Source organism: Bos mutus, chromosome 1, assembly GCF_027580195.1.
Source record: "Bos mutus isolate GX-2022 chromosome 1, NWIPB_WYAK_1.1, whole genome shotgun sequence".
Classification (NCBI taxonomy): domain Eukaryota; kingdom Metazoa; phylum Chordata; class Mammalia; order Artiodactyla; family Bovidae; genus Bos; species Bos mutus.
Genome location: NC_091617.1, coordinates 131,704,846 through 131,722,219, shown reverse-complemented (window position 1 = coordinate 131,722,219; position 17,374 = coordinate 131,704,846). Strand labels below are relative to the sequence as shown.

The following is a 17,374-nucleotide window of genomic DNA, read 5'->3' as shown; positions in this document are numbered from 1 at the left end:
GCTAATCTCAAATAGTAAATTCCTCTGAACAGCTGAGAACAAAATTTTAGTTCTTTTGGATTTCAGAACACTGTGCTTTATTTATTCATCCTATAATTTTCCTACAAACCTCATTATGCTAGCATCTCACACTACATAAAGTTAACATCTATTGGCAGTTACTGTGTACTAGGCACTAATCTAAGCTTCTCACATATTAATTCAACTGTGACGTGTATAGATATTATCACTTCGATTCTACAAATGAAGAAACAGGCTCAGAAATGTTAAACGCAGACCCAAAGACAAAGCTTTGTCTTTGTGAGGCAATAAATTAATCAGAACAGTTTGCCTCCAGAGTCTATAGTCCTAACCATTTTGCTATAGTGACTTTTTATAATGCAGGAAAATTAATATACTGAAGAAACAGGCAGCATTATGGAGCTAAGAAATATAAAACTCAAATTACTCAAATATACTTATATAAACAAAAACGCAGGTCAACCCAAAAGACACTGAAAAAGAACAACACATGAGCTAACTTATCTGTAATAGACTGTAATTTTAAGTGACTAAAATTTTTAGGGAGTGCTTCTAACACTCTGAACATGATGGGATTTCTATTTAAATTCTTTCTAGCCAGAGTATTTGCATTATAGTGATAAAAACTGAAGGCAGAGTTAGAACAGTAATCTCTTCTCTCAGTCCATATAAGAGAATGTAGACTAAGAATACAGTGCCTCGTTTTAAATGCTTTTCCCTAGATGAAACCAGTATTTTCTCTTATTTTCAGAAAGCAGCTTGGGGTTAAAAGCACTTTTCCTAAAGTAGTTATGGAAAGGAATTCAAAAGAGTCAAGTGAAAAGATGACACTGAGATTTAAATTATAATATCTTGGCCATGTTCTTTTATATGCATTTTGCAAGTTGCTTCACTAAGAGAAGCTTTTGCTTCCCTGTAGATTTAGTGAAACCAAGAATCAGAAGATTGAAACCCAACATGCTCAAATGTGAAAGGGCTAAAAGACCTTCAGTTTTTCAGTGATTTATTGTTAAAAATAAAAAGAAATCTCTCTTAATGAACTAACATGATGTTTTGAAAATATACCCTAGTCAGCAAAATCTCAACAAAGAAGAGCCCCAAATAAGGCTGGCACAATTAAGATGGTGGACTTATCATATAAACTATATTAGAAGTTTTCTTAAAGGTACAAAGGCTCAAACTTGACTTACCCTAATATCTTGGGATGAAAAATGTAGATTGTCCTTTAAGAGCCAAGTATCTCAACATGATTACAGTCAGTGAGGAAAGATAAGGGTTTAATTCATAAACACACAAAACATGAAGATCCTGACAGATTTTTTGTTTTTCGGTCATACCACAGGGCATGTGGGATCTTAATTCCCTGACCATGGATCAAACCGGCACCCCCTGAATTGGGAGGCAAAGTCATCCACTGAACTCCCTGGAAGACCCAAACAGGCAGATTTAAATGGGTGATTTCCTTTCATTTTTGCATCATAATTTTATGTGTCTAGAGGCAGACTACATTTGGCTGCCCTTTTATCCACAACTATGAAATATGATTTAGATAATCATAGAAACTGAAGCCATGGAAAAACTAGCAATAAATATCTAAAACTAGTTCAACATTATCTGACAATTATACATTTTCAGAGTGTGCAGAAGTAAAATATGGGAAGTTGTGAAATAAGGACCTAGATCAGGCCAAAGATCTTAGAATATGAGAATAAAGCCTGTTAAGAATTTAGTGAAACATTTTTTGTGATTAAAAAATGGGGCATGAAACTAAGCTAGTTAAAAACAAGACCAAGGGGTTACTCTACTAGGCCAGGTACTGGCAAAACTTTTGGGTAAAGGGTCAGATAGTAAATATTTTAGGGTTTGTGGGTCATAATGTCTCTGTTACAGCTACTTAAGTTTGCCTTTTGAACAAGAAAGCAGCACATAAATGAATGAGCATTGTTGTGTTTCATTAAAACGTTCCTTACAAAAACAGGTGTCTAGTCAGATTTGCCCCATGGGCTATACAGTTTGTCTAGCTTGTATTGGGCTACAAAGCTCTTTGGACATATAAACTGCATTATACTTTTATGTACTTAGCATCATTACTAACATAACGTTCATTAAATTATTTTTCAGCTCAACTAACTCATTATCCATAGTAAATATGACAGAAACATATTTAGGTAATTCATCCACTTGGGACACATCAGTGGGCAAGAGACAAAAGCCTCACCACTGCTATAGGGTAAACCCTATGGAATATCTTTGAAACTGCTTTCATTCACGAGTAACTGCTACTAGCTTCTCTTCTGAAGATAAGGAGAATGTGCCACTTTTGTGAATATACAGTAAAATACTGGATTTTAAAACCCCAAATGTAATACCTAGTTTTCAGTGTTGCTTTTCTTGGTGATCTGAATCCCCACCTGCTGCCTCCTGCCATTGCCTCAAGGGTAATCCACTTGATCTAGGAACCCTTAAGCTGCCTACTGTAGTTCCAAAACGTCTTCTGATTTCTCTTTTCTGTGGTGTACAAAGATGCAGGAAGCTAAAGGAGGAGTCAGAGGGACAGGGGGAAAGTAGTGACTGTTAGGAGCAAAGCAAGAGATGTGAATTCTCAAATTTTTCAAAATACAGATGGAGGACAAAATCTACCATGCTATATTCCAAACCTACACTAGACACTGAGCATGTTTATGTACTTCCATAACTTTATATAACAGTTCATTTAGCATTAATTTTTGGTTTTGGCAGGAGAGAAGATTAGGAAAGCACAGGCTAGGACTGCAATTTAATGCTATCAAAGCAACAGTTATTGCTGACTAAAACATTTCTTTTAATTTAATCTTCCCAACAACCCTGTCCAGCAATGAATATCACTTATTAGCAAACTAAAGTTCAAATGTAAAGTAATTTGTATACCTTTGTCACAGGTGGTAAGAAATAGAGCCAAACTTCAAACTCAATTTAACTCCAAAGGCCATGTTTCAACACAAAAAATGCTGGAAAGATATTATTTATTTATAAACTGAAAGTTTCTTATATATATATAAATTGGGTTAGCAAGAAGAAATCATTTCAACAAATACCTAGTAATTACAGAATGGCCACTGGAAAAAACATTTTCAAAATAAAAAACCTACTGCAGAAAGGAAAAGTGATTATTTTATCACTCAGGGAATATTAAATAATATAAAATACTTACATTCTTTTATTCAAATAAATGACCTGACAGGAAAGTAAACTTCCTTTATAATTAATTTTGGTGGAGAAAGATTTCCAATTTCTGTACTGAAGAGTGGAAGTGTTATGCTTTGTTTAAATATTATTTTTAAAAAATATCTGGCCACACCACACAGCATTAAATATTGTTAACATTGCTTTCAGCCTCTAATAAACAGTTAAAACACATTTTTACATTATAATAATTGTTATTTAGAATAGATCTTCTCAGTCCTGGCTCACTGCTTAGATCCTGAGGTATTAAATAAATTAGGAGTTAAGAGTATTTATAAAGTGGTACTTTAAAGACCACTGTCCCCGTGCAAGTAAAAACAGTATCCAAATAAACAGGCTAGTGAAGTTGAGGAAGCCTTATGCTGTCCTTCAAGGGGTGGGAAGGCATTCCTTACCAGAAAGCAAGCTCCAAAAAGTAGAGGCCCAGGAACAGGGTTGCAAACACAGTATGGAATTCTTAATAAGATGTTGGAATCATGAATTGTACATGCCCCTCTAAGTTGAACATACTTACTTATGATTTCCAGAAATTTTTAGAATGTTAGAGTCTAATAAAATTTTGGACAAGTTGAGAGTTTAGCCATCTACTTATGTATTCCAGTTTAAAAACAAAACAAAACAAAAAAAGAACCCTCCAGGAGCTGAAAAAGAAATGAATATAAAACAAGTCCTGGATCTTTCCCTCCTAACTTTCCTAGACCAGCCACTCAGGCACTTGAGACTGGACACACTATTAATAGAAACAAAGCTATAAAATAATCACTCTGAAGTCATGGACCAGTAAAAAGGAAAGGCTTAAGACTAAAACCAAGTAGATAGTTATTGAGGATAGACTTCTTAAGAAATAAAAAGGTAGGGGAGGGGAGATCTAGAAAAGAATGAAGCAAAACGGTTGTATACTTTATTCCTAGAGGGATAGCTACTGTTGCCAGCTGTTGGCCTCATTCCCTTCCCCTTCAAAGCAGTGAACTCTGCAGACTGAGGTATATTATCTGTATTTTGTTATTATAAGAGTTTGGGGACAAGGACCTAAGTGAGCTATCTCTTTCGTATTCACAGATATTAATACTCTATAGGACTTGGAAGGGGAGAGAAAGAGGTCTAGAAAGAAGACTGTGGATTTTTATACACAGCAAGGTTAAACATTTCTCCTCATGGGCCTTGGCCACCATCAGTCCTATCTTTACCCTAACTGTTTGGAGGTAAACAAGTTGAAATTTGCAGAGGAGAACCTTCAGTCAAGAGTGTAATGGAGGAACAAACTTTGTAATAAATATGCTATACTTCTCACTAATAATTTGACTTGTAGCTCCCTGAGGGATGTAGATTTTCTTTAATTTGAAGACTTAAGGATAAAGCCTGGGTCCAGAATACAGGGATGTTTCCCCCAGGCCATTCCTACTGCTGTCTAGAATAGAAACATGCAGGGTAAGGCAGAGAGCACTACAAATTTAAGACTACAGAGGGTAGGACAGCTCCTCTCAGGAGGAAAAAAAAAATTGAGGATAAATTCTAGATCCCCAGGCCTAAAAAGGCAATAGGGGCATTAGTTCAGCCCTAACTCTTATTTACCTGGCTCTTTAAATGTCTCTGTATATGTCCAGAAGGAGCTGAAGGAAGAAGTGTGTTTTCTGCTACAGAGAAGAGAAACTGAAGGCTGCTTCTACAGGACCAGCACTAGGGGGCACCCGAGCAAAGTATACTGAGCTTGACCTGTGAGATAGCCAAAGAGGTTCAACTCTGGAAATTAGGGGAACAGAGGAAATACCCATCGGTAAAACCCAGTGGACTTCCATTTTAAATAAAGATCTAATCCTGATCTTGACACAGTCTTCTCATGTACTTCATTTTATAGAATACTGTTCACTGTTAAGTTATAATTTGAATTTAAACTTCAAATATAACTACCATTCATAATCCCCCAAATGACAGTGTTCATGACAACAGAGAAAGAAGAAAAGTAAATTTTAGAAAGTATTCACTAAAGAGCAGTTTGGTAATGTGTATTAACCCTTAAAAGTATGTACAATCTTTGACCAAGCAATTCCATTTCCAAGAATGTAAGATGAAAAAATGCAAAACACAGAACAAGCTTTTGCACCAGAATGTCCATCACAGAATTTTATTACTTAAAATGTGTAAACAATCTAAATATCCAAGAGAGCAGTAAAATAAATTATAAACTACACTATGTACTATCATGCATGTTAAAATATTATCTATAAACATTAAATACATGAAGAACGTTAATTGAAGAGACACAAAATTATAAATACATCATAATCTTAGTAAGACTGAAAGTATGTAAGAAAAAGTACTGAAAGAAAATACATCAAAATATTAACAGGTAGTAAGATTTGGAAATTTCATTTTATGTATATAGTTTTTATAATGAACACATAAGTAAGAAAGCTCAAATTTATGAAAACCATTCTACCTTATATTTTACACCAAAACCAAACATGCATAATTTATTAATTAAAAATATAAGTGACCTTTTCAGAGGTTTAAATGAATTTCTATAAATATAACAAAAATGAGCAGAGAAAAACAGCAGTCAGGTGGCCAGTTCCTCACTAAATAAATGGCTCATTCTATATTAACAGTTATTCAACAATAAAAAAAAAACAAAATTAATTCATGTAGTAAGACTTTCATGTTACCTCTACAAAATCAATATTACAAATGTTAAATATATAGACCCAAAGGGTTTGCTGTATTACATTTAAATTTCAGGGAACAAATTAAAGGGGAGAAAAAAGGACAGAGAATTTCAGGTGCTTCATTAGCAAAGTTTTCCATATACTTTAAGCACTGACATTACAAACTGAGCCATTTAAAAATCATGGTAACTTCTCATTTAAATACTTTGAGGGATACAGAATGACCACAGAAAACTGCCATGTGTCATACTTTTTCAATATACAACTGACAAATGATATTGTTCAGTAAGGAATCAACCAATGTGTTCTTAGAAAATTTGCTTTTAAAAAAACCAACTACGACAAAACTCCATAAAAAGTAGTTGTATTAAAAGCTTAATAATACAAGATTTTAAGGAGTAGTAACAGAAAGACAGTATGTTGAGATTCAGAGACTTGTGCTCTAAGTGTGATTTTAGACAACTCTCAATTTTTGTTAAGTATTAGGTTCCTTTTCTGTAAAAATGGGATTATAATATCCACTCTATAGGATAATTAAGCAGATTTAATCAAATTAGAACATTTATATTAAAATGATTAATAACATGTAAAATACAAACAAGGTAAAAATAACAACGTCCCCTTATAGGTTTCATCAAATTATTTTCAAACTCCTTTATAGCTTTAATATTACACTTATAAACAACAAAAGAATGCTATAACAGCAAGTAAGATACAGAACATACTATGTACTTTTTTAGTATTCATCTAAGTCCAATAACTCAGTGAGTTATTTGTGATAAACCAAAACTTAAGATTAGAAGATGGAGAATAAAAAAATTTTCATAGTAATAGTTTTAAAAAATTAATTTTAAGATATTAATATGCACCATAAATATCAACAACAAAAACAATCCCTCAAAAAGTATCAAAAGGTATAAATGGAAAAGTAAATTTCTCTCCTTACGCCTGCCCCCAAACAATTTAGTAATCACTGTTAAGATTCTTGTATATTTATCCAAACATCTTCAGTATAGCGGTTTTTAACTTTAGCATAGGTTGTAGAATTCTAGAGCTAGAAAAGATTGGTGACACACAACTATAAACTTCATAACAAAGTAACGTGAGACACAGATAAGTGATTTTTCAGTTGTTACTAGAATACGGAAAGCCCTTTACAACTGATAAAATGCTTTGATATAAATTATTTATTTTAAAATTATTTAAGTGACTTGACTCAAGGTTATTTTCATAACTTAATGATGTAGCCGAGTCTATACTTAGGAATTTGATATCTTACCAAGTGGGATGTTACTAATACAGATTCATGTATACAAAGTTTATGTATGTGACTCATACATTTTCAAAGATATCCTATATTATATAGAGGATTAGAAAGTTTGACAATTCCTGATCTTGTGATTATTATAAATAAGAATCATTAAAATAACTATTTTAAAAGAAAAAAATATTAGCAGTGGAAGATTAATTTTTCAAGTTTGTGTGTATCCTAAAGATTCATGTTTTATAAGGTTATCAGTTTCAGCGAATCAGTTTTAAACTATAGACACAACCAATACATGATTACTAAATATACTTTGGTTTACAAAAATTACCAACAACTTCAAAGTGAGAAGAAACATCCTGAGATACAGCTAAGTAAGGATAATTTCACATGTGACATAAATGCACACAAAACCAAAATGGAAATCAATGAACACTAAAGCATCTAAAAGGTGCTAGGGCACACTTTCTGGAATAAAGAAAACCAATGTTGGCTACAAAAATCTGCATTGCCATTGTGGCAATGACAAAAACAAAATCAGTAGAATGACTAACAACAAAAAGGAAGCTATTTTCATTAGGAGAATATATGAGATGAAAATTACACAGCAAAGGCAAAGAATCTCAAAATAGCTCTGCTGCAACAGGATTAAAAAAAAACAAAATATTCTGGACTTCCCTGGTGGTCCAGTGGTTAAAATTCTGTGCTACCAATGCAGGGGGGAATGGGTTCGATCTCTGGTCGGGGTTAAAAAACAAAATATTCAAAGAAGGAGGTCCAAGAATAGATTCTTACTCTAATTATGGAATTTAATTGTAAAGGGACAAAATTTAAATTAAATGAAGGAAATAACCACTAATTACGCTAAAGTTTTAGGCTAGTGTATATTTCAAATTTACTAAAATGCAGTTATCAACATTCAGTTAAAATACAAATAACTCAGACAATCAAAATGATCTCACTGGAAAACAATATAAAAGTCAAATAAACTAAGTGAAAAATTCAAATAAACTAATTATGCATAACATATAAACTCTTGCTTTCAAATTTTAACTTACATATATACACTCTCCTTTAATCTTTTCATATAAAAGAATATTTCAAAAAACATGAAAATGTTATATAGTTTTAAAGTGGTTTTTGTTTCCAATAAAAGAAGATTAACCTTGATTTTTGCTTTTCAAGACTAAAGCTTTTAATAAAATAGAAAAAAACCAAAAAGCCAACAAATGTATCAACCTCCTTCTAACTGAAAATGAACAGAACTCCCAATTACTTCCAAAGGCACAGAAATCCTCCAATCATTCAACAGAAAAGACAAAAAGAAAAAAAATTCTTTCTCCTAGAAAAGAATACTCTGTATCAAGTAGTTGGTTCTATATGGAAATGTATTATTAACATTGTTACTGGTTAAATAGCTTCTGTTTTGTTAAGCTGAGGATATGTAAACATCAGAGTCTCTTTATTTGGTTCTTTATCAAATGTGTGCTCTTTGGGCATATGTTCAAGCCCCTTTGATTTCATAACACAATTGAAATATATTTATTTTGTATTTATGTCAGATAATTTCAATCTATAAAATATTTTTTACTTTGAATCTCTTCATGGTTTCTAGTCTTTTTAGTAAAGTTGGCTTTTTAATATGAGCTCATTTTTCTTAAAACTCTGAAAAACTCTCTGAGGCAACTTCCTTCAGAAAGGATTTGTATTTGATTCTCTTAGGTGCTTGGGGATACTACCATTATAGAACATAATCCAAATCTTATTTATTCCCTCATGAATGGAATTGGTATGAGTTTATTTCTAATTTAACCTCATGCTGGGAGTAGCTCTTTTTGGGATCCCAACTTTATCAAGGGACATGCTACTTATTAGACAGTCCTCTTCAGGAGGGCTTTGGGACTTGTCTAGATTAGCAAATATTCTCAAGATTTTTCACTTTCATGCATTGGAGAAGGAAACGGCAAACCACTCCAGTATTCTCGCCTGGAGAATCCCAGGGACGGGGGAGCCTGGTGGGCTGCCGTCTATGGGGTCGCACAGAGTTGGACACGACTGAAGTGACTTAGCAGCAGCAGCAGCAGTACTCTGCTTGACTTTCTGGGATCTGAATTTCACTTAAGTTCTGGTTTGTATTTTCTCTTTGTTTTGCATGGTCATGGGTAAGTTAAAAATTAAAAAAAAAATTTTTATCCAATGATTTAAAATATTCACAAACAAGTTTGTTTAGTTTGGGCCCCAAGGTGCCATAATGCCAGAACTAAAACCTACACACTATTGTCTTTCAATATTATTCTCTTTCTTACAGCTTATCACCTATCAAAGCTCTTCTGGTTTCAAGTACAGTTATTTCTTAAAGGAATTTAAACTTCACGTATACATACAACTCTGTGGCTACTGCTTGAAAAACTGTTTATCTTTCAAAGATGTAAAATATATATATATATATGTGTGTTTAGGATAAAACAAGAATTGATAACAATAATTACATATTTTATTAAAATTATAGTAATAAAAATAATATAATGAGTTAAGCAAGATCATTGTACTTTAGTAATAATCCTTCTGCCTACGGAAACTCTTACTTACTTTGGAAGGAGAACCATCAGTAATTTTCACCAACTGCCAAAGAATCGAGTAATGGGAACACTGCAGTGCCTGTACGACTATCTGTATCAAATAAAAAATTCAAACAAATGAGACATAATTTACGTTTGTACAATATTAAGAGAATAATATTTATCATAGTTTTTATCTTACAATAAAGTTTCAAGTCCAAATAGTTGTAGAATTAATAAGAATGCACAAAATAATATTTAGTTTAAAAAGACAAACCAACCAATCAATCTAGAGAATACAGATATAATGTATCTCAATAAATATGGACCCCAATACACTATGCTTTAAACAAAAATGCATTGTCATAAATACTTTACTCAGTCAAATTTTTAAGAAGAGATTGAACAAACTTTTATCCAAATGTTACACTTAAATGATTATTTAATTTGTTTAGAGTTTTTCATAACTTCGTAACACTTTCGTAACACTCACACAGAAATGTGCATAAACATATATAAAACTTAATGACTGAAGTATATGAAGAAAATTCTGTCACAGATTAGTGTTTGTTTGTAGATAAATGTGGATATTATTTGATACAACACCAAATACTTCAATTTGCACTTGTGAGAGAAAGCAAATGACATCTTTCTCTTGTATGAAGATAGTTTGACCTTATGAGCCTGCCTTGGAAATCTCCCAGGCTCCCTGGACCACATTTTGAGAGTCTCTGCTCTGAGAACAGGATTGCTGGGTATGTGTGTATTTAACTTTACAGGAGATAGTACCAAATTTTTATCCAAAGTGGCTATATCTAATATTCTTTGACAGGTCTTGTGGCTCTATGTTTTTATCTACATTTGATGTCATCACATTTTTTACATCAGGTGACTTTATTTTATGCATGAGTAGTATCTTAATGTGGTATTAATTTATATTTTTCTAATTATCAATGCAGATGAGCACCTTTTCATTTTTTATTAGCACTGAACCCCTATTCTGTAAAATATTTACCCATATATTTCAGCAAGGCAAACAGTAGAGTTTAGGAAAATAAAAATTAAAAACATTAATAAAAAAGAAAACTTCATTTTGGATAGGGCTTTTATTAACATTTCTGTTTGAAAACATGATAGATCTCTACTGCAATAAAGCATATCAGATATGATACTCCATTATTATAGTGTCTCTATTATTTTCCCCTCTAGATAGACTAAAAATCATAAGAATGAATATATGTATAAGATAAATCAAGAGAGAGATCAGTAAGTGGACTGCTTCAGGAAGTAGAAATTTGATTGGTTTTACTTTAAAAATTTCAGGTTTCAGATCCAGTGCATCTTCTCAGCTCTGAAAATAACTCATCAGAATTAGAAGGATGACTGGTGCTGCTTTTCATACAATACTAATGAGATGTCAAGGTTTTATTAAACATGATAATTAAATGCCTGATTTATGTCAGAATGCTAGAAACAAGACTTACTGAAACACCGTCAACTTATGAACATTAATGCTAAAGAAATCCTCTTACTACACTTAGAAGATACTCAATATGGTACACTTCTGGTCCTGAGACACCCTCTGATAACTTCTACCTTATAAAAAAGTATTGAAGTGGTTTGTGTGATTTAAAACTTTTTCTTGAATTTGAAACTATTTGTATTGTTAGATTACTAGAAAAGTGATATACAAAAAAACATTAATCAACGGGAAATTAAGATATGGAAAAAAGTATTGTTGAAGATCTGCTTAATTTTGGTTATATCTATCCTAATCATTATAAATATTTCTTTTCATTCTACATTTCTATGACCTATATACTAGGAATTACTCAAAATGTATTTCAAAGTAATACACAAGTTTCTTAGATTTAGAAGAGAGAAACAGGTCACTTCAATACCTATACAGCATCCCCATTTTAATTTTCAATACAATGGTATTCATTATATGTTTACTTCAGAAGAGCTCCACAGTATTATTTTAAAATAAAAAGCTCACTCTCATTGATTGGGAAACATTTTACTTTCTCACAGTTATAATTATGTAACAATGTAGTTGATCACACTTCAAAAGAAAATTCAGAACTCTTTCTTCCAGGCTTTACATCAGTCATATTGATTTTTATCTCCCAAACTAGCAATGTTATCCTAAATCTGAAAGTCATTTTTATTCAGCAACTTCACCTTTTTGTAGTACAGGTAAAACAAGAAAGACAAGCAATTAAAAACTGAAAAAGCCAAATGATAATTCTAACCTAGGAGCAGGATAGCCCTTCTGCCTTTTCTTGACTAACACTGCTCTGACTCTGGAAAGGATCTTTTAATAATACCAAATAGATGAGGAAACAGTGGAAACAATGGGTGACTTTATTTTTGGGGGCTCCAAAATCACTGCAGATGGTGACTGCAGCCATGAAATTAAAAGACACTTACTCCTTGGAAGGAAAGTTATGACCAACCTAGACAGCATATTAAAAAGCAGAGACCTTCGCCAACAAAAGTCCATTTAGTCAAGGCTATGGTTTTTCCAGTAGTCATGTATGGATGTGAGAGCTGGACTATAAAGAAGGCTGAGTGCCAAAGAACTGATGCTTTTGAACTGCGGTGTTGGAGAAGACTCTTGAATGTCCCTTGGGCTGCAAGAAGATCCAACCATCCTAAAGGAAATCAGTCCGGAGTGTTCACTGGAAGGACTGATGCTGAAGCATCACTCTTAATACTTTGGCCACCTGCTGCGAAGAGCTGACTCATTTGAAAAGACCCTGATGCTGGGAAAAATTGAAGGCAGGAGGAGAAGGGGACGACAGAGGATGAGTAGTTGGATGGCATCACCGACTCGATGGACATGAGTTTGGGTAAACTCTGGGAGTTGGTGATGGAGGGAGGCCTGGCGTGCTATGGTCCGTGGGGTCGCAGAATCAGACACAACTGAGCAACTGAAGTGAACTGAACTGAGTAATACGAAGTACTAGTCTCCCGACCCAAGAATTTCTTCCAACCCTACTCTTCTGACCTCATTTTTGCACAAGGTAATGATATTCCCAGAAGGACACAGTAATGTATACTGCACACTTCTGCGCAAAAATTAGTTAAGAAGCAGGACTGCTTTCTTCATCCTTTCCATCTCTATCTGCCAGCCAAGATACCAACAATCCAGAAGACCATGGGTCTCTGAATGACTTGGCTGTGCAGTGACACCTACTTCCTGTAATTGTGCTTTATGGTTATGTAAGTGAGAAATTACTTTCTATTGTGTTAAGCCACTGAGATACTAAGATTATTATAGCAGCTAGTATTACCTTAACCAACATAAAAATTCTTTATTAGCCCTTTTAAAAAAATAATTACTTTAATCTATTTAAAGGAGCTAGCTCTATCTTTGATTAGCAGATTGAATCAATGAGAATCATTCAACCTATAACTAATGATATATCTTGGAGATGAAGGTGAACTGTATTTATTACATGTAAGTTAAGACTAAGAGAGAAAATCTTAGAAAGTTTAAAGTTTTGAAAAACTGAATTTGCCTGGAAAATAAAATCTGACAAGATACTAATAATAGGAAAAATGATTATGACACTAAGAATGGGAAAAATTCTATGTAATATATATGCATGTGTAGATATATATCGTCTACATATACGGGACATGTTTAAAATTCTGAAAACCTGGGTGCACAGTTCTTGAGGCGCTAGCCTGCTATGTTCCCCCTTTGCCTGGCAAAGTAATAAAATTCTGAAAATACACATAATGACTGGGATAAACTAAGACTCTTACTTTTTTTCTGTTTGTAAGACACTTTAAGGGGAAGGATGATCAAATTTTTTTAGTGGACAAGTGCATGTCAAAAGAATGAACTGAACTTAATACTAGTGTGCTTCTAATATCCCAAACTGGTTTTTTTTATTTATCATATTTGGACTTGGTTAACATGAATAAAAAGAACCTTTAAGGTAAAAATTAATAACCAACATGGTTTCATCAAAATGGATATAAGGCTGGCAAATAAGTACATGTAGACATGTTTAACATCATTAGCATTAAGAAAACATACATTAAAAAACACAGTAAAACACCAATGCATATCTACTCAGGTGGCTAGAGTAAAAATTGCTGATGATATGAAGTGCTGATGAGAATTCAGAATAACTGGAACTTTCATACATTGCTGGCAGAAATGCAGAAGGGTACAGTTACTCTGGAAAGTGGTTTGGCAGTTTCTAATAAAGTTAAACATATACTTACCATAAAACCCTGCAATTACACTCCTGGGAATATACTTTAGAGAAATGAAAATTTATGTTCAAACAAAATACTACACAAATATTTACAGTGCTCTTTTGGTGACAGCCAAAAGTTGAAAACAACCCAAATATTTTCAACTGAATGACTAAAAACAGTGATGCATAGGTTGGTGCAAAAGTAACTGCAGTTTTGCACTGCTGAACTTTGCCATTTGATACTGGAATACATTCTTAAATAAATGTGGTTATGTTGTACACCATTTTAATGCACATTTTTTGCTTTATGTTTTTTTGCTAAAGACTTATTACTTGCTGTTTATTTTAGACTAGGGAAATTATGTTACCCAAAAAGCAAATTCGATTTTTTTATTCGAGTTCAAAATGTGTTGTAAGCAGCAAAGATGACTTGCAACACCAACAATGCATGTGGCCCAGGAACTGCTAACGGACATACAGCATGTGGCAGTTCAAGAAGTTTCACAAAGGAGAATGAGGATGAGGAGCGCAGTGGCCGTCGGGAGTTGACAACGACCAATTCAGAGAATCACTGAAGCTGATCCTGTTACAACTGCATGAGAAGTTGCCCCAGAACTCAACATCAACCATTCTATGGTCGTTTGGCATCTGAAGCAAACTGGAAAGGTTAAAAAGCTCCATAAATGGCTGCCTTATAAGCTGACTATAAATGTAAAAAAATCGTTGTTTTTAAGTGTTGTCTTCTCTTATTTTATGCAACAACAATAAACCCTTTCTCTATTGGACTCTGATGTGTTATGAAAAGTGGATTTTATATGACAACTGGCAACAGCCAGTTCAGTGGTTGGACCAAGAAGAAGCCCCAAAGCACTTCCCAAAGCGAAACTTGCACCAAAAAGGGGTCATGGTCACTCTTTGGTGGTCTGCTACTAATCCGATCCACGACAGTTTTCTGAATCCCAGCGATACCATTACATCTGAGAAGCATGCTCAGCAATGAACTGAAAACTGCAAGAATCGCAACTGGCACTGGTCAACAGAATGGGCCCAATTCTTTTCCATGACAATATCCGACCACACGTCACACAATCAATGCTTCAAAAGTTGAACTAATTGGGCTACGCTGTTTTTCCTCATTTTCCATTTTCACCTGACCTCTAGCTAACCGACTACCACTTCTTCAAGCATCTCTATACCTTTTTGCAAGGAAAATGCTTCCACAACCAGCAGGAGGCAGAAAATGCTTTCCAAGAGTTCTTGAAACCCTGAAGCATGGATTTTTTTATGCTACAGGAATAAACAAATTTATTTCTCACTGGCAAAAATGTGTTGATTGTAGTGGTCTCTATTTTGAATAATAAAGACTTGTTTGAGCCTAGCTATAATGATTACAAATTTATGGCTTGAAACCACAATTACTTTTTCACCAACATAATTATTTACACAATGGACTAACAATGAGCAGTAAAAACAAACTAACTACTGACTCACACAATAACCTGATTTAATCTGAAAGGCATTATGCTCAGGGTTTATACTATAAAATTTCATTTATTTGGAAATCTCAGAAAGACAAAACTATAGTGATGCAAAACAGATGAGTGATTTCCAGCAGTCCTATGTAGGTGGTGCAAGCATATGACTGTGATGGGATAATATGAAGTTTTGGGGATGATGAAACTGTTCTGCATCCTGACTGTGGTGGTAACCACATAAATCTATACATATGTTAAAATTCTTCACATAGGAAGGAAGACAAGTCAGTTTTACTGTATAACAATGAGTAAGAATCAATGTGGCAAAGAGTAGAGTTTACAGTAATATTTTTGAGTGAATGCAAGAAAAGCACAAACATGGAAGCAAATCATAGTGTTATAAAGTGACAAAAATTATGTAATAAAAAGGAGAGATTCCTAAATCCTACACGTGTTTTAGGAATGAGAGACCATCCACTGTTGTATTACCAATATGCATACTATATAATTTTTTTTTAAATTGTAAGGTTGAAAAACTCAAGCAAAATATTCAAACAATAGAAGGGCTCAGTAGTAAAGAATCCGCCTGCCAATGCAGGAGACATGAGTTTGATCCCTGTTTCGGGAAGATTCCACATACGGTGGAGTAACTAAGCCCTTGCACATAACTACTGAGCCAGAGCTCCAGAGCCCAGGAACCACAGCTACTGAAGGCTGCGATTTCTAGGTCTCTGGTCTATTTTAAGTTAAGTAAATGAACTGAGATTCTTTTTTTGGGGGGGCATATGGATATCCAGCCATTTCAGCATCACTTGTGAAAAGATCATCCTTTCTCCAAAGAACTGCTTTGACACCTTTTTCAAAAATCAATTGACCATATATGTGTGGGTCTATCTCTGGATTCTCTATACTGTTCCTTTGATTTATTTATGTCTACGGGGTCACACAGAGTTGGACATGACTGAAGCGACTTAGCAGCTGCAGCATCCTCTCTTCAATGTCACACTAAAACTTTTTGTAGTCTTGAAATCAAGTAGAGTGAATCTTCTTCATTCATTTTTAAAACATTCTTTTGGTTATTTTATTTCCTCTCCATATAAATTTTAGTATCAAGTTGTCACTTTCTACAAAAAAATTTTGCTGAGATTTTAACTGGAATTGTGCTAAATCTAAGATCAGTTTGGGGAGAATTGACATTTAAACAACACAGAGCTTTGTAATTCACAAACCTGATATATCTTCATTCATTAAAATCTTCTTTGATTTCTATCATTAGTGTTTTATAGTTTTCAGTATACATACCCTGCACATATTTTGTTGGATTTATACCTAAGCATTTTGTGTCTTTTGGTGCTATTGTAAATGGCACATATTTCTAAAGTTTCATTTGCCAGTGTTTACTACTAAACAACTGGCTTTTACACATTGTAGTTTGTATCAATTCTATACCCTTATCTTGCCCCTCCCCCATACCTTACCCTACTGGTCTTAAACAGCTGGTTTTTAAACTTAAAAAGCAGTAAGTATATTGGTAAAATTTGTAACAATATAATTTGTTTTTCTTTTTATTGAAGTATAGTTGATTTACAAAGTTGTGTTAGTTTCAGGTATATAGCAAAGTGATTCAGTAATACATACGTGTGTGTGTGTGTGTGTGTGTGTGTACACAGATTTTTCAGATTCTTTTCCCTATAGGTTATTAAGAAATACTGAGTATAGTTCCCTGTACTTTACAGAAGGTCCTTGTTGGTTATCTGTTTTATACATAGTACTGTGTATATGTTAATCCCAAACTCCTAAATTACCTACCCCCTTAAAATTAAGTTTTGTGACCACTACAAATAAAGCCACTGTTAAAGTCATTGTTAATTTCTTATGTATCATTCCAGAAATAGTCTGTCAATCAAAAGGAACATGTATATATAAATCTTATCATCCTTTTAAATTTACA

General features: G+C 33.6%; 1 protein-coding gene across 1 annotated transcript in view; it reads right to left on the bottom strand.

Moving 5' to 3' along the window:
* The window catches only part of STAG1 (STAG1 cohesin complex component), a 496,550-nt gene that overhangs the window by 31,934 nt on the left and 447,242 nt on the right, over positions 1–17,374 (bottom strand). The window contains exon 22 of the mRNA XM_070375938.1: positions 9,760–9,840. Coding sequence (XP_070232039.1) covers positions 9,760–9,840 — 81 coding nt within the window. The remainder of the gene's footprint in view (positions 1–9,759; positions 9,841–17,374) is intronic.